A 25572-nucleotide genomic window follows, 5' to 3' on the forward strand; every position below is an offset into this window, starting at 1 on the left:
ATAGTTAAAAACATTCAAATAAATCAGAATTGAAAATGTAGGTAAGAAAATAGAAGAATTCAAGGACTTTGAAGTGAGCATCTCTGAAAGAACTAATCAAGGGCCTCAATTATAAAGATATCATACCCACTTGAATCTAATGCCCGATTAAATCTAATGTGCACCTCAATTTTCAAAATCCAGACACAAAAAAGCATTTGCTGCTGAATGTAATGCACAGCAGCAAAAATTGCACTCTTTATCATTTGTCCATTACAGGTGCTGCATGCTTACAATTCCTTCTTTAAAAACATAAGTGCTAGTGCACCAAAGCTCCCAGTGATGAAAAAGAAAACCTTGGGGTGCATCAATGCTGAAAATAGAATGAATCCACTTTAACTACCCTGGCTTAATGCTATGGAGTCATGGGAGCTGTAGTTTTCCAAGGTCTTGAGTCTTCTCTGTCAAAGAATGCTGATGCCTCACCAAACTTCAAATCCCAGGATTGCACAGCATTGAGCCATGATGATTAAATTAGAGATGACGTCCCTCAAACACGACCTCCAGGTGCTCCTATTTGTGCTTTGACTCAACACTAAGATTGCCATATTATGCAAATCTAATAGGCACCCTAATTTTGACAAAGTAATTTAGTCCAAAAAAAGCTGAGCATCAGATTTGAGTAAATAGGTAATTGTATACTAAAGTCACAATTACCTATTTACTCAAATTTAATGCTCAGGTTTTTTTTTTTACTAAATTATACTGTATACTAAAGTCGAGGAGCCCCGGTGGTGAAGTGTGTTAAAGCACTGAGCTGCTGAACTTGCAGACCGAAAGGTCCCAGGTTCAAATCCTGGGAGCGGAGTGAGCACCCGCTGTTAGTTCCAGCTTCTGTCAACCTAGCAGTTAGAAGACATGCCAATGTGAGTAGATCAATAGGTACCGCTCTGGCGGGAAGGTAATGGCGCTCCATGCAGTCATGCCGGCCACATGACCTTGGAGGTGTCTATGGACAACGCCGGCTCTTCAGCTTAGAAATGGAGATGAGCACCAACCCCTAGAGTCAGACATGACTGGACTTAACGTCAGGGGAAAACCTTTACCTTTACCTATACTAAAGTCAGGATTGTCCATGCCATCACATCATAGTTCCTGTCTGGTTGTGAAAGCTGGACAGTGAACAAAACTGACAGAAAGCAAATCAACTCATTTGAAATGTGGTGCTAGAAAAGAGTCCTGCAAATACCATTGACTGCCAAAAAGATGAATAAATGAGCAGTAGAACTAATTAAGCCTGAATTCCCTCTAGAAGCCAAGATGACTAAACTGAGACTGCCGCACTGTTGGAAATCTCATGAGAAAACAGGACTTATTATGAGAAAAATACGCTTCTTAAGGTGCTTGACAGTGATGCCTGACAGAGGCTGAATAACCATCTGTTGGGAGTGCTTTGGTTGTGTTTTCAGGGAATTGGATGGATGGCCCTTGGGGTCTTTATAATTCTAAGTTAGAAGGTGGTGGACTGCATTCCAGATTGACAGATTCAGCCAAGAAAGTCACGATCCTAAGGTTTGCTAGAGTTGAGCAAGAGGGTTGATAATAGGGTGACTTGAAGATCCTTCATTCATAAGGTCACCATAAATTCAAGGTGACTTGATGGCAACTAACAGTATATAACAGTAAAATGAATTTGGAAAGAAAGCAGTAGCCAGTATTTTGATGGGTGAGATGATGGAGAGGAAGACAGTGAAAGCGAGTACTGAATCCAATACAGTTAAGTGATGATGAAAAGAACGTGGAAAGCCCTAATGAGTTATGGAATAATTTAGGTCTTTAATAGTGAGAACAAATGAAAGTACAAAGCAAAGCAAATCGAAATTGGATATGTTTGTTGGCATTTTGACATCACAGAAGAGCAACATCTGTGAAATAGCGTGTGCGATGGCAAATATGATGAAACTGAAAAGCACCAGAGCCTTTTATGTACTTTTTAATTTAAAGCAGGTTTGATTTGCAGCTTAGATGGGCATGGCTCGGTGTATGAATGACCTTTTCTGCTTGTGTGTTCAGACAATGGAGATCATTGGTGTACGGCAGCATAGTACAGTGTGGAAGTGCTATATTTTCCCTGGGCCAGAACCACTGAGGCACATATAAATGCAGCTTTAGAATTTTCAAATAGAAGTTGGTCATAAGATCCTTATTTTCCAAGTGTTCTGGGACATAAAAAATTATGAAATGATCAGAAATTTAGAGGTGATCTGGTATACTGTTTTGAGTGAGGAACTGAGTCTTGGGAGATCCCTGTTCTAATTTCCATTGAATAATGAAACAGTCCTTGGACTAGTTACTGTCTCTTAGCATGACCTATCACATGAGGTTGTTTCAGAGTGGATTGTGAAAGACACCTGTATATATTGCTGTAACTTCGCTGGAAGTAAGATAAAGTTAAAGGTTTTCCCCTGACATTAAGTTAGTTGTGTCCAACTCTGGTGGTTGGTGCTCATCTCCATTCCTAAGCTGAAGAGCCGACATTGTCCGTAGTCACCTCCATGGTCATGAGGCCGGCATGACTACATGGAGCGCCGTTACCTTCCCGCCGGAGCAGTACCTATTGATCTACTCACATTTGCATGTTTTCGAACGGCTAGGTTGGCAGAAGTGCTTTTGAGTGAAGAGGCCACCAGCTATGTATTTTGTTTTCAAACTATGCGGCACCTTTAATATTTTATAGATTTTAGTGTTTTAACACGATCGGTTCCTTGTCCTCCCCCACCCATCTCTATTTTACTCATGGATTTTACTCAGAGTTTTGCACTAATCATCCTCTGTACATAGCAATTGATGTCTTGGTTTTAATAATTGTCATGTTATGATTTTTATAACTATGTTATTATATCGTGTTTTTAATTTATGGACTGTTTTCTTATGTAAGCCGCCCCAAGTCCCTTCGGGGAGATGGGAGGCGTGGTACAAGAATAAAGTTAGTAGTAGTAGTAGTAGTAGTAGTAGTTGAACTTGCAGACCGAAAGGTCCCAGGTTCAAATCCCAGGAGCAGAGTGAGTGCCCGCTGTTCCTCCAGCTTCTGCCAACCTAGCAGTTCGAAAACATGCCAAAGTGAGTAGATCAATAGGTACCGCTCCGGCAGGAAGGTAACGGCGCTCCATGCAGTCATGACAGCCACATGACCTTGGAGGTGTCTACGGACAACGCCGGCTCTTTGGCTTAGAAATGGAGATGAGCACCAACCCCCAGAGTCAGACATGACTGGACTTAACGTCAAGGGAAACCTTTACCTTTTAGTAGTAGTAGTTGTTGTTGTTGTAAGCTGGGGCTAATAGCGAGAGCTGGATTCGAACTGCCGACGTTTACATCAGAACTTCAGCAACTCAGTTGTTTAATCCGCTGCACCACCAAGGGCTCCCGCTGGAGGACTTGTTCTAATTGTTGCAGTCCTCTAAGTGATTTGTTTATATAGAAATTACATCTATTTACAATGGAAGTATATAAATGTAATTTATATAGGAACAAATCACTTAGAGAACTGCAACATTTAAAACACTGTCTTTCCCTTTCTTTTACAAATGAATTTAGTACCTTTTGCAGGAATTGCACACAGTATTATTCTGACCTACAGCTGTTCTCCAGAGTATTCATCGGAGTCTGGCCAGGCATGACGGGCTTATAAGGAAACAAGAGCTATATTGTCTCGGCCAAAATGATTATCTAGCCCAGCATACCTGTTTGGTATACCTATATCAGCACAAGTGAATTGAAACTGTGGCCTAAAGCGCACACACCCCGACTTTGCAACGCCCCAGAAAATTGGCCATGATAGTTCTGTTGTTTCACTGGGAAGCCTGTGTTGTGCTTCTAATGGCTTGGCTCCCAGAATCTTTGGCAGCAAAGTAAAAATGCAGCACAGGAAAAACAGTAAAGTGTAAAGTAAATATCCTATATATTTGAGGAATGGGAGGGAATCCCACTAGTGCAAACTTTTCTAAGTTTATATACTCACAACACTCTGGGATCCTTTTCTCTGTGCAGAGGATATGGATTGCAGGGCAGAAACCTCACGAGTCAGTATGGTAGAAAAGTCAGTGTTAAAAGACTTAAAAGTTTGAAAATGCTACTTTACAGCAATTGAAATGCAGTGGAGCACTTGGAATAAAGAAAAAGGGAATAAAATAGTGTGCCGAACCTTTTGACCATGTAAACCCTTGACAATATACCTTTCAAAAAAATAATTGAAGTGAAACTAAACTACCGCGCTAGCAGTCACTCCTTGCCATTTCATCGTATTCTCTGCTGATACTCATCCCATGCCGTATCTCTGTTTATTATGCCAAAGTGGTTGGGAGCTGTGTCAGCTCACAGGTTTGAAATACAGTAAGAACAAAAAAAAGCATACTTTGCAAAATTTTACTTTCAGAAAAAGGATGCTTATTTTTCCTGTATCTTCAAAAGCGAATACATGCTAATGCCAGAACTCAACTCTGGCTCCATCTGCCTCAATTCTAAGAGGTTTAAATGAGGGAGGAATGTTTGCTTTCCACTAATGAAGTTCACATTGCTGTGTGAGTCACTCTTTAGACCTGGTGCCACAGAGGGACATATTTGTTCCTAGGCAAGAAGGGAGGTTTAGCCACTTCCTCTGTCTCCCAGGAAATGATGAGAATGAATGGCATTGTTTTAGGTAAAGAAAATGTTCTTTCAAATTTAGTCATACTGATCAACAACACTTGACAGCCGTTAATTCATTAAATCAGGAATGAATTAACATACTTCTGCATTGTGCAGAGTGTTATAAACATCCTTCATAGAATCACAGAGTTGGAAGAGACCTCAAGGGTAATCCAGTCCAACCCTCTTTTGCCATGCAGGGATGCACCATGAAAGCACTCCCAACAGATGGCCACCTGGCCTCTGCTTAAAAACCTCCAGAGAAAGAGACTCCACCACCTTCCAAGGCAGCATATTCCACTGTTGAACTGCTCTTCTCATCAGGAAGTTCTTCATAATGTTTAGTTGGAATCAGTATAAGGTTATTCCGTACCTTTGATCCAGTTGTACTGTGGAATCAGGTTTCATGGAGACATCTCAAGCAGAGATACTGCTCAATAAAAACTCTCACTGTTCCTTAAATTGCAATTGTTTTAAAAAATATTTGACGTGGTTGTTTTTGCAGAATATATGCCAGACCTTGTGGTGTTTTGTGAAAGGCTCCTGCCGTTCCAAACTGGATGCTGCAGCAGATGGAACAAGATGCGGGGAGAATAAGGTAACTATGGACTTCTGTCTTAGTAAGAGATAAGGACAGAAAATGTGGCTACGATGTGATTTGTGTTATTGGTGCTCCAAGAGCTCAAAATGTTAATAATAATAATAATAATAATAATAATAATAATAATAATAATAATACAACAACAACTTTATTTTTATACCCCGCCTCCATCTCCCCAAAGGGACTCGGGGCTGCTTACATGGGGTCAAGCCCAGATAAATACAATAAACAAAATAAAATGCATCAAATGAAAAAACACACACAATTATAAAATTTTAAACATTAATGGCAAGCTTAAAAAAATGATTTAAACACAAAAATAAAAGTCATATAAACAAACTGAGTAAAGTGCGCCAAGTGAGTTTTGTAAACACAAGGTAGTTGATAAAGTGCTGCAAATTCGTGAGAGAGCAACTTGGGATGGGGATGGACCCTGTGGCTATATTAAGTTAACAAAGCAAGAAAAGTGCAACCAATGAAGAAATGGTCACAGATACAAGATTTATCATGGAGATAGGTGATCCTTATCCAAAGGCCTGTTTGAAGAGCCAGGTTTTCAAGCTTTTCCTAAATGCTACCAGGGTGGGGGCTTGCCTAATCTCCCTGGGGAGTGAGTTCCAGAGCCTCTAGGGGGGCTCTGGATCAACAATACAAAACTAAGATATCCCCAGAAATATCTATTGACTTTTCTGCTGCTAAGCTTTATATTCAGTCACATTCTCTTACAGTAATGCTTCACTGTGATATTAATCTAAAAGGCTGACCCCAACTGACACTTTCATTATCCCATACTTCTGTTCCAGCACGCTTTTAACATAGAAGAAGGGGAACGTTTTTCTGGAGATATTTTATTCTTGTAAAACTTGTTTCTATTGTTTTCAAGTATTTTATATGGTTTTAATTTTTCTGCAGTTTTATTGTGAATGTTTTTAAAAGTTATTTTGGAAGTTGCCTTGGTTTCCACGCTGGAAAAAGTACATCTTCTATTCAATCAATGAATTGTTGGAAGGGCCAGATTTTCTGTCTCCTGCTGCATTAATTTCGCACAAAGTTTAATTTAGCACAAAGTACAGCTGAGGACAGAAAGGGAAAGTGGAAGGAGGAGAAAGCCATTGGGACATTTTAAAAGCAGATGAAAAAGTGAGACAGCAAAAATCTAATCATGCCAAACAGTTGAAACGTATTCAAACTGAGGCCTTTGTTCAGACAATGAAATACTTTATTTGTATCCCCTTTTCCCCTTGAAATGTGCTATTAAGTCATAGAAATGGGGAGGGGACACATAAAATGCAGGTGAGTTTGGTTTTTAAAATTACCTGGACAAGCAATTTGCAAAACCTAGACCATATTGTGCCATTCCGTGTAAGGCTTGGGAAAGAAAAAATGTTTTCAGGACTAAAAGATCAATTCAGATATTTCTTGCTTGGTCTCATTTTGGGCCCAAGGCAATAACAGCTGTGCTTTTCAGTGAAAGAAAACAAAATATGAAATCTGTTCTTTCATTCATATGCAGTGTTCAACAAACTGGTATGGAAGAGGTTATTTTCTGCTAATGAGCATTTTGTCTGACCCTTTGCCTCTGCTGCTTTGTTGTCCAGTGGTGCTTCACAGGTGAGTGCATAACCGTGGGCAAGAGCCCCGAAGCCGTTCATGGCGGATGGGGGCCGTGGTCACCGTGGTCACATTGCACTCGGACTTGTGGGGCTGGCGTTCAGACAGCAGAGAGGCTGTGCAATAACCCAGAGTGAGTTTTATCCCAGTTCTTTCTTGATACGTCAATCTTTTCGTAACACAAACATGTTGTTTCCAACATATCTAGTGTCTTTAAACCTTCCATATTTTGTCATCTGCATTAATATCAGAGTAGCAGTCATGCTTGGTGGTCTCCCATAAAGTAAAATAGGAGGTTTTTTTAAAAAAAATAATCTAGCCACCATAAACATTACTTTTCCAACAAGTGCCAGTTTTGGGTGGGGAGGGGTACTTTTGTGTCACAGTTGAAATATTTTGCTTTTTCACAGTGTTGAGGATCCCATATGCCAATTAAACCCATTTGAATCCCAGGTGGTAACACAACAAAATGTGGAAAAGGCAAAAGGGTGTGAATAGTTATGCAAAACACTGTGCCAACCCAGTGTATAGTGAGTCTGCTGCATTCTTGGAGATTCAATTCCAGTACCCACTGCAGATGTGGAAAAATGGGGGGGGGGGGGGGATGCTTCATATTATTAAATGGCTGTGATGTGAATGGGCATGCCATTTATTAATACATGGTTCAATGATCTGTGATTGCTGGAAATGGCAAATCTTGATCACGCGGATTTGAAGGGCCCACTGTATCTCTAAATAATAGATGCAAAGAACACATAACTTACAGCCCCGCTTATAACTAGCTGATCAAATGCTGTTGGAACAGAATGCTGAACAGATGGGCTTTGGACTAAAGTCCCTATTGGGTGATGGTGGTGGAATATAAAGTTTTATTATTGTTTATTATTGAAGTAGTAAAAGCTAGGATAAAGTCGTGGTTGGAGCCGTTTCCTTCAACTTCCAGGTGATTGGGCTTACCGTTCCCATCATAGTCAATTGTGCTGGCAAGAGTCAGAACTTGGAAAGCTACTCTAAGGAAGAATTTAAATATATAATGACATACTGAAGCCATCAATAACTGGGCAATGGCAAGATGATGCTCTGAATCCCAGACTTACTGATGCTTCAACACTGCCCCATAAAGTTCTGTGATTCTATGTTGTAGCTGGAGCTGATGTCAGTTGTGATATCAAACATCTGGAAGGCAACAAGTTGACAAAGATTCGGTTAGAACTTGAGTGGGTAATCGTGGTTCATGGGCTGCATGCCCTCCTTGGAATCCCCAAAAGACTGTTTCTAGCTCCAGTAAAAACCCTATTCTCAAATTTACAGACCACTGTTTGAGCAATTGACATCATTGGAAGAAGGCATGATGTAAATATAATTAATAAATGTTTATGATCTTAACATCAAAGTTTCTCATGTCACTTTCAGACCACAATTTGGAGGAAAGTATTGTACAGGAGAGAGAAAACGCTATCGGATGTGTAATATTAAACTGTGCCGAAAAGTCACACCAAGCTTTCGGCAGATGCAGTGCAGTGAATTTGATACAGTTGCCTACAAAAATGAGTTCTACCAGTGGATTCCAGTGTATAACCCAGGTAAGGATAGGGCAGGTAGGAAATTATGAGCCTGGTGGGCTCGCAAGTCTCACTCTCTCAGCCTCAGAGGGGGCAATAGCAAACCTTTTCTGGATGGAAAACCCTATGATAGGGTCACCACAAATCAGAAATGACCTGGGCCCCTTTCACACTACATGATTACAATTCTGTCATTTCACTTCAGTTGCATTGTATAGAATCCTGTATTATTATTATTATTATTATTATTATTATTATTATTATTATTATTATTGTCTAGTGAGGTACTTGAGCTCTCTTACTGAGGAGTATAAAGATCTCTTCCTAAATGCTAATCGCAGCAGTTAAATAGGATTTATAGTGCTATAACTGCATAGTGTGAAATCCTGGTACCCTCCAGAATTACATCTCTCATTATTACTTACATTTGGTTATGTCAGATGAGGATGATGGGAGTTTTAGTCTAACACCTCTGAAGGCCACTTTGTTGGCTAGTCCTGGCATGAGTCTGTTTATAATTACCCAGAGAATTCTAATATTACTGCATTATCTTAGGAATCTTATACTTGACTAAAAATGTCTTTTTTTTCTTGATAATACATTATAGTGGACTATAGAGTTCTTTGATTCCAGATCTTCTAGATGGATGAAAAAGACTTGCTCTCTTCATCAGAATAGTGTCGAATTAGTGTTAAAATGCAAAGTTCTGCTCCCACTTTACACAAGGAACATTCCATCCAGAAGTTTTCAAATTGCTTTGGATTTCCTCGGGCACATTTCTAAGGTTTCTGAATCAGTTGACAGCAGAGAAGTGACAGATTGCACTCCACCATCAGTTTTCTATTGCAGTGTGTAAATTCAGGGGGAGTGCTGTATGCTTTCTCAGGCAAAAGCGCAGAAAAATCTCAGGGCCACTTTGAAAATAGCCTTTATCTCAGACTATCTGAGAATCCTGTACTCTGAGCCGCCCTTCTCCCTCGGGGAGAAGGGCGGGGTATAAATGCATGTAATAAATAATGTAATAAATACTCAAAGCACAAGGTTTTCATAGCAATGTAAACAAGTAGATTGAAAAGGTATCTCAAGGGAAGGCAGGAGGACTTGGATGGGGAACATAATGTCCCATCATTCAGTTTCTGTGCATGGGTTAAGGAAGGCCATCCAAAATGGCACCATATAACAAACAAGAAGAATTTATCAGCAGGAATGGGGAAACCCAAATATTTTTGGGAATGCTAATATAACGGGGGGGGGGAGGCTTTCACCCAATGGCTTTGTAAGGATTGGATATGCTCCCATAGACTAATTTTTGGAGGGGAAATGCAGAAATCCAGGCCTGGGAGTGAAATAGAGAGGCTAGAATCCGGAAACCAGCAATTAATGCTGCAGCACTTTATTGCAGGTCCAAATTAGTGCCTTCAAAATGTTTGCTAATTCACTTATATAAAGTGTACTGCAGCACTGCTCACCGATAGGTATTGATTAAAATGAGTGTAGAGTTAAATTAGAATTAAGCCTAATTGCAATGATAATTAAAGCTAAGCAGTTCTCCGGCTCAGTTTTTGCTTTGATGTGAAGGAGCCAAGGAACAGCAGGTTAAACCCCCTGCGTTTCCTAATGGAAGAAGAAAAATTGTACTTGATAGCAAATAAATAAAATTGCTCATTGACTAATGCAGAGGCTGATCTAAAAATGCACCAACCAAGCAACAACAAAGAAAGAAAAACAGTGTGTAACTTATGCCTGAAATGTGATTACTATTCAGAACCAGGTGTGGGAGACAACAGTATTTAAAATGGCCAGTCAGGCTTCTAAACAGCAGTGTTTTTCCTCCACTTTTTTGTTATGCTCAATTGCCAGGAGAAAATTGCAGCGGGGAGAGAATTAAAACATAAAGAGCTCTTCTGACAAATTTGCTCTGAATCCCAGAAGGATACAGGTCATCAGGCAAACATAAATCTAGGTATCTCTGCGTGTGCATGTATGCCATATTTTAGCAGTTTGCAAATATGACCATTTTAGCCTAATGTGAGTCCCCCAATACCGTGTAAGAGTGAGGTGTAGAGATATGGAAGCTGTGTTTTCAGACGGAAGGAAAGACTTGTTGGCTAAAATACTACTTTTTAAAAAAAAAAAAAAAAGCACACCAGAGTATAAGAATTCACCTTAATTTCAAGGAAATTGAGTATTGTTATCCAGATCTAATTGGCTTATAGGCCACCCAAAAACTTGTGCTAAGGAACCTAAGGGACACATGGATAACTGGCTCATTTAATGAACCATTTTTCACCGCTGTCTGTTCAATTGTATGTTTGCACTATAACTTTCCAACTACATTCTGAAATTGTATTTGACTGATGTGCCATTTGGACTTTTGGGTTTCCCTCCAGCTAATCCTTGTGAACTTCAGTGTCGCCCCGCAAACAACCACTTCTCAGAGAAAATGCTAGACGCTGTTATTGACGGCACACCTTGCTTTGAAGGAAACAACAGCAGAGACGTCTGTATTAATGGCATGTGTAAGGTATTGGGTATGTTTCCTTCTCTGAACATTTCATTTACAGACCAAGGTTAATGTCTTACATTTTGGTGTTGCTCTGTATGTTTTTTTAAATACAGTTATCACATGCATCCGTTGTTATGGGTTTTGGGGTATGTGGAAAGTTGGGCATGAGCTGGGAGCTGAGTGAATGCCTAAAGGAGAAATTCATGGAGATGGAGATACAAATTAGACAGTACTTCTCTGATGTCATTCCTATTGAAGTTTCAACCCTGCATTCACCTTCTCAGGAGTTAACTTTAAACTAACATTTCATTTATTATATTTTACAAAGTCTTTAAAATGCAGTAAGAAATATTTTATTTTCTTATTACAACTGTTATAAATATAAAATTGAAGGGGAAAGGAAGGGGATAAAAATGTGAGTAAACACATATTGCAACATGCAGTCTATGTTTTCCATGCACTCCAAGGCTGATATTGTGGCCCATTCCTGCTAAACCAGGGAGCTAGGCTTTTGATCCTCAAATGAAGGCCTGAGGTGCATTTTTGCCCATTTCCTCACATATTATGTGTGATTTTGAGCTCATCCCCTTATGCCCCAAGATTCACCTTCATCCAGGCCTTTGTTCAAACCAGAAAGTAATCAAATAGTTTGCTTTACTCATGTCCTGTTTGAAGAAAGGCTTGTCTAGGCCAAAGGAAGACCACCAAGAATCCCAAAAAAGCAAGTGATGTTCCAGGCATCTGAAAACTGAGCAGACTAGTCAGTACTGCCCACTCAGAGGTTTGGGAATACTAGAAAAACGTAAGAGTCCAGGACAGCATTAGCATATTTCACATCAATATAGCATTGCCAGCTCAGGACATTGCCAACTGGGTAAACCTGGGATTGAGGGTGATCATATACCTGCTTCATGCATTAAGTATCAATCACAGTGAGAGCCAACATTGCGTAGTGGTTTGCACATTAGACTTAGGACCTGGAGCACTGGGTTCAATTCCTTGCTTGGCCACTGGATGACCTTAGGCGAGTTGCACACTCTCAGCCCCAGAAGACCTTAGTATCGTCATAAGTTGGAAACAACTTGAAAGTATACAACAGCAATCCAATCATGGTTGCTCTCGCAGAAACACACACAGAGGGATAACATATTTTTCTTTTTTTGGAAATTAAAAAAATCAGAAGAATTTATTGCCACCTCAATAAAGGGACTCTTCTTCCTCAGCCACTTACGAAGACAGGATAAAGAACATTTGATTTAGTATGTTTGGTTCTAACCAGAGTTGAGTGGAGAGTTTGCCTTGGGAGGAAATGAGAAAGTTAACTCAGTCAATACAGTTAGCCCACCACATTTGTGGATTTGACTTTTGTGGATTGGATTAAAATGTTCTCTCTGGGTATCTCTATGTCTTCCTGTGGGATTCTACAGTCAGCTTCCAGCAGAAGATGGCCATAGAGGCATGCTGGAGGACTTTAAAAATGCCTAGAAGGGTGTTCTTTCAAGTAAAAAATGTAGCAATTGTTTTAATTAGGTATTTTTTAGTTTCATGAGAATCCTATACCCCAACACCAGTGAATAAATGAATGAAGAATCTTTACAAATAGCAAAAACAAATCAATAAATTGTTCTAGAAAGCTCTACTAGCATACTGAGGGGTTTGTTTACAACCCTTTTCTCTTGGGCTGAATTGAGCCCATCAAAACTGGAGAAGTTTGCATCCTTTTCTCCCACCTACTTCCCATCACATTGCAGAATTAAAGCAGTTTGATACCACTTGAACTGTCATAGCTCCATCCTATGGAATCCTGGGATTTGTAGTTTGTTGTGCACCAGAGCTCTCTGACGGAGAAGGGTAAATATCTCTGAAAACTGTAAATCTCAGGATTCCTTAGTATTGACAGTGTTTCTCAAACTGCTCCTCCAGGTGTTTTGGACTTCAGCTCCCAGAAATCCCAGCTTACCTCCTGTTAGGAATTGTGGGAGCAGAAGTCCAAAACACCTGAAGGAGCACAATTTGAGAATCACTACATTGAGTCATGCCAGTTAATGTGTCAAATTGCTATAATTTTGCATTGTGGATACAAACCTGTGAAAACTGAAGACTCAGGTCCAGGCCCTGGTTCTAGCAACCCTGCATCAATATCATGTTCCAAGATAAATGACTGAAATAGAAGATGGCAGAGCATCAACCTGGTTCCCATTAATTTATCATCCCTAAATCTGAACTAGCTGCAATTTCAAAACTGCTTTTAGAGGAAAGTAAACCCAGAAAGATACCAAAGAATGTTGTCATAAAATGAATTTCCTGATAGGGAGCTTGAAAGATGACTCCAGGACTTTTGCAAGTTTTTAATAGGAACAGCCTTGAGGAGTAATAACATGTCACATGGGCATTTCTTGCAAATCCATCAAGCAGATCCATTTGCTGAAAATTGGGCTTCAGGGATAATAGTTTTGTGGGATGCCAAATAATTGCTTTGATGATTGCCCAGATAAGTGGTCCTTTTCATTTATTTGTTACTGCTAAACTGTTGTGACCTTTCTAATTCATTCATTGCTACAGATGACGGACAAATTATATAAAGCATGAATTTTAACTCTGTTCGGTTTAGTAAGGTTTTATGGTTTGACATTTTGAAGCTAATTCAAGAGAATAAAAGCCATATTGTCCTAATGACACCTTTCTCGTGATCTCTAACAATCAACTGCTATCATAATAAGTGAATAAACATTGCATACAATTAAATGGCTAACTACTGTGATGTAGCATAGTTCTAGAGTGTGGGAATCAAATTTTGAAGTCTGGGTTCAGATTCTCACTCAGCCATGAAGCTTGCTCGGGGACCTTGGGTCAAGCATTATATTATTTTCAAGATAAAATGAGGATCAGATGATATGCAGGACTTTTTGCCTCTTAGAGGGGAAGGGAGATATAAATGTAATAATCCAACAAATACTAGCTATAGTACTGTAGTTACATAAGCTTGGCAGTGGATAGTGCCCAACACAATAATATGATATCACGTGTTATAAAAATCCTGTACAGGCATGCACTAATCTGTGGAGGGAAGGGATGGGCAACTTCTGGCTCTCTGGACATTGTTGTTCTCTGTCTCTCATAAGCCCTACCCAGGATAGGCAGTGATGAGGAATTCTGCAAACTAGAGTCCAACAATACCTGGTTAATCATAGTTACACAAGCCTGCTGTAAAAGGATGATAGCAAACATTCTAGCTCTGCTAGCTCCTTCATGTGTGCTCCACTATCTCTGGCCACCAACTAGACTTTGTTTGCTTTCTTAACATATGCCATTGCCTTTCTGCCTCAATTATGGCACTAAAGAGGTTGAATAGCAAGGTCTAAAAGGTCTAAAAAAGAGTTCTGTTCATAATAGTAGTTCAGTTGAGAATGCTGGTAGAGTAAAATACATAATAATAATAATAATAATAATAATAACCACAACAACAACAACAACAACAACAACAACAACAACAACACCATCAAGGCCATAAACACCTGGGCCGTACCTGTCATAAGATATACTGCTGGCATCATAAACTGGACTCAAGTGGAACTGGACAATTTGGACAGAAAAACAAGAAAACTCATGACCATTCATCATTCACTGCACCCTTTCAGTGATGTTGACCGGCTATATCTGCCTAGAAGATCAGGTGGCAGAGGACTCTTACAAGTAAAACAAGCAGTCAAAGAAGAAGAACATGCCCTGGCAGAATATGTCAAGCAAAGTGAAGAAACTGCTTTGATTGAAGTCAAAAATCAGAAACTCCTCAAAACACAGCAGACAAAGAGTCAGTACAAGAAAACCACACTACAAACTAGAGCTGACAGCTGGCACAACAAAACATTGCATGGAAAGTTCCTTGACAAAATTGAAGGAAAAGCTGATAAGGAGAAGACCTGGCTATGGCTCACGAATGGGACTCTGAAGAAGAAGACAGAAGGCCTGATCCTTGCAGCCCAGGAGCAAGCCATCAGAACAAAGTCAATTCAGGCCAAGATCGAAAAATCAGCTGATGACCCAAAATGTAGACTGTGCAAGGAAGCTGATGAAACCATTGATCATATCCTCAGCTGTAAGAAAATCGCACAGACAGACTACAAACAGAGGCACAACTATGTGGTCCAAATGATTCATTGGAATTTATGCCTCAAGTACCACCTCCCTGCAGTAAAGAACTGGTGGGATCACAAACCTGCAAAAGTATTGGAAAATGAGCATGCAAAGATACTGTGGGACTTCCGAATCCAGGCTGACAAAGTTCTGGAACACAACACACCAGACATCACAGTTGTGGAAAAGAAAAAAGTTTGGATCATTGATGTTGCCATCCCAGGTGACAGTCGCATTGATGAAAAACAACAGAAAAAACTCAGCCGCTATCAGGACCTCAAGATTGAACTTCAAAGACTCTGGCAGAAACCAGTACAGGTAGTCCTGGTGGTGATGGGCACATTGGGTGCCGTGCCAAAAGATCTCAGCCGGCATTTGGAAACAATAGACATTGACAAAATTACGATCTGCCAATTGCAAAAGGCCACCCTACTGGGATCTGCGTGCATCATCCGAAAATAAATCACACAGTCCTAGACACTTGGGAAGTGTTCGACTTGTTATTTTGTGATACGAAATCCAGCATATCTATCTTGTTTGCTGTGTCATACAATAATAATAATAATAATAATAATAATAATAATAATAATAATAATAATAATATATTTATATACTGCCCTATCTCCTTGAGAGAACTCAGGACAGTTTCCAACATGGCAAAACATTCAAGTGCCAAAAAGAAACCATACAACAAATTGAACATAATAAAAACAATAAAGATAAAACAAAAACATATAATTTAAAACAATCAAAAAAATCAAAATCCAGTTATAATAAGTTCCACCAATGGGCCAAAATATAATGACCAGAACTTCAGGGTAGGCATGACCAACTATAAAGTGCTAGGCAACATTCAGAAATCTCAACAGAGTAGGGGCTACATAAGCCAGAGGTCATCTGGAGTGGGGTACTCTGGATCAGCCCCAGGGACCCCATACAACCATCCTCTGATCCAGCTCAGTGTCCACATAGCTACCACATAGTATCCCCATCATGTCCTCAGCTTAGCAGTGACCTCAGTTGCAAAATGGATGTTGGTCATTGTTCATCACATCTACTGACTCTGGCTGGATGGAGGATCAGAGCAACACAAGAGAAGAGAGGAAGGAAGAAAAGGAAGAATCACCCCTTCTTTCCCACCTCCATTCTCTGATTGCTCTGGCTCTCCAGCCAGCAGTAGTTCATGTGAAAAGCAGCAATGCCCATGGGTCACTGCTTCTCTGAAGACACAGTAGGATGGAAAGGGCCATTCCTCACTTCCAAGCCACTTGAGCCCAGGGAAAACACAATGGCTATGGAACAGTGGCAGCTACTTCTGGATCAGAACTTGCTTGGCTATTTAGACATGTTCAAAGTGCAGGTGAGCTCCAGAGCTTTGGGGAAAATTTAGAATTAGGCACCTTGCTGGACATTAGGGTGAATTGGCCTTGTGTGTCATGTGAATGCCACAAAGTCCATTAACCCTCACCTTACCTTATTTGGCATGTGTAGATGGGACCAAAGAAGGCAGAGACTAACATGCATTGGCATTCATGCTTCCATCCCCCTATACATTTAAGCTCTTGTGGGTCCTGGCAAATGCCCAACCAGGATTATTACATTACTGGGATAAGGAAAGAAAGAAACATGAGAGAAGGCAGATGTGTGCTTCTAGTAATGTTCAAATGTGTCCTTGCAATGCTGTCCCATATCTCATGCACCCATAAGCTCCCCATACCTTATTTATTAGTCACTCAAGACTATTTTTTGGGCTTGAGATACAGGTTGAAACAGATGAAAGCCTGAGTTTCAATCATGTACAAATCACTAAAAGACCACAAAACCCCCAATGAAACAGGCAGCTGTCCCAAAAGTGAAACTAATACTCTGCTTCTGTTGCCATGACATTATACTGAGCTACAAATTATCTTTACAGAACTAAGGCAACCATGCTAAAACCATACCCTTGTATTTGGCACTAACATAGCTTTTCAGTTGAAGGTGTTTGAAAGCATATAAATGGATGGATGCATTTATTTATTTAATAGATTTTTTATTCTACAGTTCCATTTTTTTAAAATTACAGGGTTTGAAATAATGGATTGAAAGGATGTGCTAAAATGCACAAATGTATTCAATATTAGACAGCATAATGACATCTTACCTTCCATCATTTTATTTATGTCTCACCTTTCTTCCAGACTGGGATTCACGTCAGCTCACAAAATACAGAGATTTATAATGAAAAGACAGAGTGAGAAACATGCAAAATTAATATTAGAACAGTACTTAATAACAGAATTTGAACCATTTAAAATATTACTTGAAAAGAAAGACTACAATTCGCCCTCCACATTCACTGGGACTAGAGGCATGGAATTCATGTGAAAATGAAAAACTATGAATGAAGAAAATGCTATTTTTTTACCTGAGAGAACACTTCCTAGGAATTTCTGTAATCAACATCCACTTGAAGCTGAACATAGAATTGGGTTGGAGGACCTAGAGATTCCTAGAGAGGAGTCTGTTCTCTCTAGAGCAGTGGTTCTCAACCTGTTGGTCTCCAGGTGTTTTGGCCTACAACTTCCAGAAATCCCAGCCAGTTTACCAGCGGTTAGGATTTCTGGGTGTTGAAGGCCAAAACATCTAGGGACTCACAGGATGAGATTCACTGGTCTAGAAAAATCAATGTCTTCCAGCATGACCACAGAACCACATTGGAAGACTTAGAGATTCCTAGAGATAACATTTTACATCAAATCCATGAATCATCAGATCTACGAAAGTCAAAACTGCAAATCTGCTTCCCACCAATCATGCCTCTGAAGGTGATGGGTTAGATAGAAATGCTTTAAATTAATACATTTTCCTTCGCCACTGTTTTCTTCTCCTACAATTAATTTGGACATTTGTCCCCCTCCCCAATGGTCGAGATATGTTTGCATTTTGTGCTCTTGCCCCGAAGCACTTTATAACCATACTATTGCACTTTAGTTCAAATGGCCCCTCCATGCTATCCCCCTCCACCAAATTGGTGGTCCATTTTATTTTTGTATTGTTACTCATTTTATGCTTTAAATGAGCTTTTATAGATGATGTAATGCTCTGCAAAATGTCGTTTTTATTGTGTTTGTACTCTTTGTAATATGTTTTAATTGTTATACTTTGGTTATTGTTTTCGGGCCTTTGTCCCGTGTTAGCCGCCCCGAGACCCAGCCGGGAGATGGTGGCAGGATAGAAAAATAAAGTTACTTACTTATTTACTTACTTACTCTACAAACTTTCAATCTTGAAATATCCTGAACCATAAGTACAAGTGAAGTATAGTACAAAAGATTAAAATGAGCAAAGCCCAACTCCATAGCTAGTCCACATTAAAGTAAATTCACTGCATCACTTGTTGAATAATAATTAATAATCAAAATATGTGTCAATCCTTTTGGTTCAATTGATCTCTCATATTTAGGACTAATAACTGTATTTTAGATATAAACAGGTATTTGCCTAACAGAGAAAAGGCTTAAGTCCTTCCCAGGTAAGCCTCCTTAAGTGAGCACCCCATAGGCAACATTCATCAGATCAGAACTTGGGAAAGTTAACTTTAAGGAATGCAGTTCCCCAAATTCTTCAGTCGATGTAGCCACTGGTTTTGCTGGCTGTGGATCCTGGTGATCTAAAACCAAGCTCTGCCTTAGATCAAGTTGATCATTGATGACCTCAGTGACCAGTGTGCCATCACTGTGCTTCAGAAACAGTGCTTTTTCTGATGGAAGGCAAAGAAATTAAAGTTCAGAGTTACTTCTTTTGTAATTTTGCAGTCCAATTGGCCTTCATAATACATTTTCCCTAAAGGCTTCTCCTGTCATTACAATTGCCTTCTTATGGCCGTGGCAGCCAAATATGCCAAATAAGCAAGGGAAATCATTCAATCTGCTGTTTGTTGATTCAATACTGAACTGGGAGAAGCAAGTTATTTCTTTTCCCCTGGACACAGTTTTCAGGTTTTCAAAGATATTGCTGTTCTTTGTAAAGAAATAGCTACTTAGATATAAGACACGGTCCCTCTTTCCCCCACTACTATAATTCTATGAAAATTGGTACTAAATTCTTGGGTAATGGGACCAGTATTTTAAGGTTTTGGCATCCACGAGAGGTTCTTGAGTCAAATCCCGGCAGTTATTGAGGGTTCATTGTATATGTAAAGGTGAAAGTGTTACAGGAGTTTGTTCAGTGATACCTTTCCAAGTGCTCAGCTCACTTGCTAAGAACAAGGCTCCCTTCTTTTAGCTGTAACTCAGTATGTGTGTGTAAGGGAGAATTAAAATGCCACAGGAGTCTTCACTGTTATTAACATTAAAGATTTTTAAAAGCCTATTTCCAAAATCAATGAAACATCAACTGATTAAGAAATCACAGACAGCTGATTATACAAGCATCCTTTGAAGTCTTTGCCCTTTCATGTCTGATTCAAAAAGCAGCTGATTAAAAAAAGGGGAAAGGGTTTGAGAGAATCTATTGCTAAAATACCAGGTAGCAGGAGAACCTATCCTGAAAGATAAATGTGTTCCCAGTACAGTGGGTCCTCAATATACACCAGGGTTTGATTCCAGGGTCTCCTCATGGATACAAACCCCAATGGATGCTCTAGTTCCATTATACTCAGTGGTGTGGAAAAATGTTCCATATATAAAATGGCAAAATCAGGATTTGCTTTTTGATTTAATTTTTTTTTCAAGCCATGGTTGTTTGAGTTTGTGGATATGGAGGGTCAGCTGTACTGAGATGCTTTCTGACATGAAGGTAGTTAGATATCATCACCAGCTCCTCAGCAACTTCTGTCTGATCAATATATGCACTCAGTATACAAGTGGAGCTAGCTTAGAAGAGTGCTCTTCTATCTCCTGTTCAGCCCAGTAACTTTGTTTTTTTCTTCCACCCTAATAAGTATTAGAGTTGCCAATTCAGAATCACCTCTAGGCCTTGAGGTTTCCAGGTAGTACCTGTGATGCCATTAAGTGTTACGAATGAACTACCGACCACAATCATTCAGTTTTGTGATTCAAACACACATCTTATTAGCAGGCTCAACTAAAGTAAACTCATTGACTCAATTGTTGATACAGGTTGAGTTTCCATTATCCAGAATTCCAAAATCCTCCAAAATTGTCCACATGGGAAGCTGAGATATGACACCTTTGCTTTCTGATGGATCAATGTTAATGACTTTTTCTCATGTACAATATTGGTTTAAATATGGTATAATGTTACCATCAGTCCATGTGGATAAGGTGTATATGAAACATAAATGAAATTTATATTTATACTTGGGTCCCCTTTCCAAGATGTCTCACTATGGATGTACAGTAGAGTCTCACTTATCCAAGATAAATGGGCCGGCAGAACATTGGATAAGCGAAAATCTTGGATAATAAGGAGGGATTAAGAAAAAAAGCCTATTAAACATAAAATTACATTAGGATTTTACAAATTAAGCACCAAAACATCATGTTTTACAAGAAATTGGCAGAAAAAGCAGTTTAATACACGTTAATGTTATGTAATAGTTACTGTATTTACGAATATAGCACCAAAACACTGCAAAATTTACTACAAAAACAATGACTACTAAAAGGCAGACTGCCTTGGATAATACAGAACCTTGGATAAGTGAAGCTTGGATAAGTGAGACTCTACTGTATATGCAAATACAAGTATTCCAAGATCCAGAAACATCTGAAATCCAAAACATTTCTGGTCTCAAACATTTTGGATAAGGAATACTCAACCAGTAATAAACAACCAACAGCTGTGTAAATCCCATTAAATCAATGAGTCTAACCCAGTAAGGACTAACAGTAGGCTTTAGGTCAGGGTCTTTGAGGATGAAAAACACCTTTTTTCAAACTTGAGGATTCTTAAGCAGGGTACTTTCTCGGGTTGTGGTCTCCTATTCTGCTGAAACCAGTGGTGGGTCAATCCCACCAGAGAGATAGTGAAAAATAACATCTGTGTGGACATGTGCATTAACTGTAAACTTTCAGTTTTCTATTTTGAATAATTGATTTGTGAAAATGTGAAATGGTGATTAGTTAATCTTGTCAAAAATACAATATTTATTCTAAAAATGTTTTTTCTCTTCCTTTCAGACTGTTGGCTGTGATTATGAGATAGATTCCAATGCAACTGAAGATCGATGTGGAGTTTGTCAAGGGGATGGTTCCTCTTGCCAGACGGTGCAGATAACATTCAATCAAAGTGAAGGATTAGGTAAATAACTTTTTTCCCCATTACTTTGCTATCTCAGTTTAGTAAACAATAGCTGCTGAAATGATCTCTTCTGGGAGAAAGAGGGGGAAAGCTGCCATCTCTTAGAACCATGTAGTCAGCTGGGAGGTACGTGTATGTGAGACATCCAAGATGGAGCTGTAGAAATTTTTAATATTTAGTCATGAAATAAAAAATGAAACAGAAAGGGTAGTAGGAACAATAGATACTTGCTCCGAAGCTTTTTCTGCTAATAAAAGTTATGAGCATCCAGGTTATCCTATTAGAAATGCAAGAGTAAAACCTTTGTTCAGACCAATTAAAAGGTAACCATCAGGTTTTGAAATTATCAAAATAGAAAAGGTATCATTTTTATTCTGTACATAGGGCTTTACATAAGAGCTCTACTAGGAAGTGGAACTGTTTACATTTTGAGCAACATTCTTCAAAGTGTTATTTTATATCAGTTAAAACTAGGTAGTTGTTTAAATATTAATATAGCTACAGGATGATTTGGATGAGCTAACCATTTTGTTTACATTTGCCACATTGGGCTTAAACAATTGTTATCTCTAAGAACAGGTTCCCACTTCAGCCAGATAAGAACACCAAGTGAGAGATTTTTTTTTTAAAATAGCATCAGTGAAAAGATGTCTGGGGTCTCAAAACCACAAAACATACACTCTGAGCAAAACTAAGCATTTTTGCCATTTTGGTATGGACATTAAAAAGCATATTTTAATACATCACAGCTACCCCACTAATTAGTAGTTCACATTTCTTTGGACCTGCATACTTGGCAGACTGTGTAGGCACATCCCTTAATGAACCTCTATTTAATAGTTTCTACTTCATTAGCATGGCGATGACCCCATATCTGGAGGTGAGTATTTTCCTAGGGTAATGAGGAAAAGTGTACAAAAGTTCAGAGATTTTCTGTGGCCTTGTGATGCAAGTTCCCAGTTCCAGCTAGTTCTATCACTATCTGTTCTTTCCATTCTATGCTTGTCAAACTAGACATAAACAAAGGGACACAAAGAAGAGTCCTTCTATTTGGGTCATAAGAGAGATGGCTTGGGAGGGAAGGCAAATGGACCTTTTTTCTTAAATTAAGAAACTAGGAACACAAGCCCTAATTCCTTACAATTTTCTTTCCCTATTCACTTTATTATTCCTTCCTGTTGCATGAAACATTTATAGATTAAAGGTGTCACAAGTCCCAAGGACACAAAGAATTCACATCCTTGCATCTCTACCTGTTTCCCATGCTTGTGTTGAAAATCATTGCTTTGCCATTATCACTGAAGTCTCTATAGAAAGAAGTGCACAAGGGCCTACATTACATATCTTATCAGAAGTAACTGAACTTATGTCAATTCTATTGTTTGAGTATCCTTATGGGTCCTCGCAAATGGAGAGTTGTCTTGCCAAGGGGGCATGGCTTTCCTGTAGTATTTGCTGGGATATATGAGGAAGCCTTAAGAGCACATAATAAACATCATCCTAGAGATAATATAGCATGGACATAATTGTATGTTATGTTCCATATTGTTGAACAGTAAATAGAGTAGCCCTCCCTCTCTCCCTTAGCCCATAGATGCCTTTCTGCATTGCTTGTTACTGTTAACAAAGTTAGCACACTGAGTGCTAGTGAGGTTTGTGACCACTTGTGTTCCTAGTGCAATAGTGTTTTCCTTCTAATATTGGGCCCCATGACAGTAGATTGTTCGACACCATATTAATATCTGTATGTTGGAGGATGATAATATTTTTTCATTGCTTAAATTGGGTAGGTATTCTAGGCAGGCAAGACGTGAGCATCTCTTCTGTGTTTGCCAAGTGGGAAGAATGGGAAATACTCCTTGCCATATAGATCCACAGATTTTGGCTTGACTCACACTATATGCTTCCCCCTTAGTCCTAAACATACAAAGAAAAACATCCCACACATGTTCACTTTTTTTCTTCTGAACAATAAACCTCAAGTCCTGTAAAGTTTTTGTTCACCTCTGTTCTGATGTGCCAGCTTCCAGTGTGGCACTCCTTTAGTCTTTTGCTGGTTCCTTAGTTGCATCCTTGAGTTGAGTGTAGTTTGATTTCTTTAGGACAGGCATGGGCAAACTTTGGCTCTCCAGGTGTTTTGGACTTCAGTTCCCCCAATTCCTAACAGCTTCAGACCCCTTCCTTTCCCCCCTCAGCTGCTTAAGCAGCTGAGGGGGGAAAGGAAGGGGTCTGAAGCTGTTGGGAATTGGGGGAACTGAAGTCCAAAACACCTGGAGAGCCAAAGTTTGCCCATGCCTACTTTAGGATCATTGTAGGTTCTGGAGTTTCTGGGCCAAAACCTGAGACATTGAGACAGCCTTGGTGATATCATTATATATTAAGTACCAACCACATTTGCTCTCAGCTTGTCTCACAGAAAAAATGAGAGAGGAGGGGGAGAGGAAGACAAAGCATATTTCCCTATTTGAAGTTTAAGACAGAAATCTTAGCTAAAGGGATTGTTCCTTGATCCAAGTGCAATGAGGACTGTTCCTTCTTATTTAGATAGACACCTCATCTAGAATACGGAGCAGAAAGTGAAACCTGGGAGGGAAGTAGGAAAGTAAATGAACAAAGAGTATCTTGGAAAGCTACAGCAACAAATCAATAAAACCTCGCACTCCTTTTCTCTTCGCTTGAGCTGAGCTCACCCCATCTCCTACCTGGAGATGACTCACAAAAACTGGAAACCAAGGATAGATGTTTTCTAATCACTTGCCAACTCATGGTGACTCCATTAATTTCACAGCATTCTTTTTATGCAAGGAATGCAATATGATTCCCATGCCTGTGGGACTGGTACCCATGGTTTCACATATCCACAATCCATGGCTTCCACCAATAGCCAGGATATTTCCTGACCTTTTTCTCAGGCAAGTTGGGGAAAAAGACAACACCACTGCATGGCTCTTCTTTCTTGCCTGCCTTTCCAATGTGGCTTAGCAAGCTCCTTATGCATCCCTTTCCATCCTTCCAGGTTGGAGACCACAAGACCTTGGGCAGAAGGTTGTTGCAGCACTGCTCACACAGGGTGCCCTGGTACTTACATGGGCAACCCACATGCCAGAGATAGGATGCTATCAAGAACAACAAGTTTCCATGTCTTTGGTTACTAGGAAGCTTGGAAGAAACTTGGCTATGAGAGGCGTGTGGCTCCTTGCTCAGCTGAGAAAGGCATGAACAGCCATGAGAATTGATGCATCGATGCATCTCTCATGGAAAGTAAGGAGAAAGAGATGCCTTTTTCAGCTGAGAGTGAGGCAAGTACCTAGTTCCGCACTGCCGTCAACTTTGGCTTGTGGCTCTGTGGGAGCCATGAAGGAAGGACCCTGGCTAGTGGTGGTTGACATTGCTCTGAAGCCCCAGGTATCCACTGTGTAGCTCTTTGATCTCAATGAGCCTTGGTGGTCAAGGGAAACATGCTGCACTTCAATGCAGGAGTCTTCCCTTTGACTACTCTACCATCTGTAGGATAGTAGGAAAGCAGGGTGAGGACATTTCAACATAGGATTTGCTTTTAACCTGCAGTTTTTGTGCACTGAATCCTAGAATGTATTCCCTGTGGATACAGAGGTCACATTGAATTCAGAAGTGGTTTTTGTCTGTTCGTTCCTCTGAATATAGCCTATAGGACCTGGTATTTATTGGTGGCCTCCCATCCAAGGGCTGATCTTGCTATCTTCTAAGATCAAACAGGATCTGGTGTCTTTAGAATATTTAGACCTGGGTGAGACCTTGAAATCTGACAATGCTAACCAAGGACATCTATCCATCTTACCTCAAAGATCAAATAGGTCTTAAAGGAGAGGGCAAGCAAATAAGCTCCACGTTGTTTATTCTGTGGTCCCTTTGAGTTTTAAAGCCGCTCTGAGTCCCCTCGGGGAGAAGGGCGGGGTATAAATGCATGTAATAAATGTAATAAATAAATTCCACTCACCCCAGTTAACTGAGATATCTATAATAAGCAAACTTCATCCATTACAAAATTTTCATGCAAGACTGATTGAACAACCACTACATCTTTTGTTATGAATGTGAATGCATAACTGCATGAAGTACCAGTTGTTGTTTATGCATGACTCATTCTAACTATAGTTGGGAAAAGGCCAGTGTTTTCAGCTGTTGTTTCTTTCCTATTTTTACCAAAGCTACCATTTCTCTCCTCACAAGGCCTTGATTAAAATGAGAGAAAAAAAGGGAGAAAGCAG

General features: G+C 39.7%; 1 protein-coding gene across 1 annotated transcript in view; it reads left to right on the forward strand.

Annotated features, from left to right (window-relative positions):
- Positions 1–25572, forward strand: part of adamts12 (ADAM metallopeptidase with thrombospondin type 1 motif 12) — a 195772-nt gene that overhangs the window by 127787 nt on the left and 42413 nt on the right. Inside the window, exons 10-14 of the mRNA XM_062972507.1 lie at positions 5171–5263; positions 6865–7010; positions 8291–8460; positions 10830–10963; positions 21205–21325. Of these exons, the coding sequence (XP_062828577.1) occupies positions 5171–5263; positions 6865–7010; positions 8291–8460; positions 10830–10963; positions 21205–21325 (664 nt within the window). The remainder of the gene's footprint in view (positions 1–5170; positions 5264–6864; positions 7011–8290; positions 8461–10829; positions 10964–21204; positions 21326–25572) is intronic.

This window comes from Anolis carolinensis, chromosome 2 (assembly GCF_035594765.1).
Source record: "Anolis carolinensis isolate JA03-04 chromosome 2, rAnoCar3.1.pri, whole genome shotgun sequence".
Classification (NCBI taxonomy): Eukaryota; Metazoa; Chordata; class Lepidosauria; order Squamata; family Dactyloidae; genus Anolis; species Anolis carolinensis.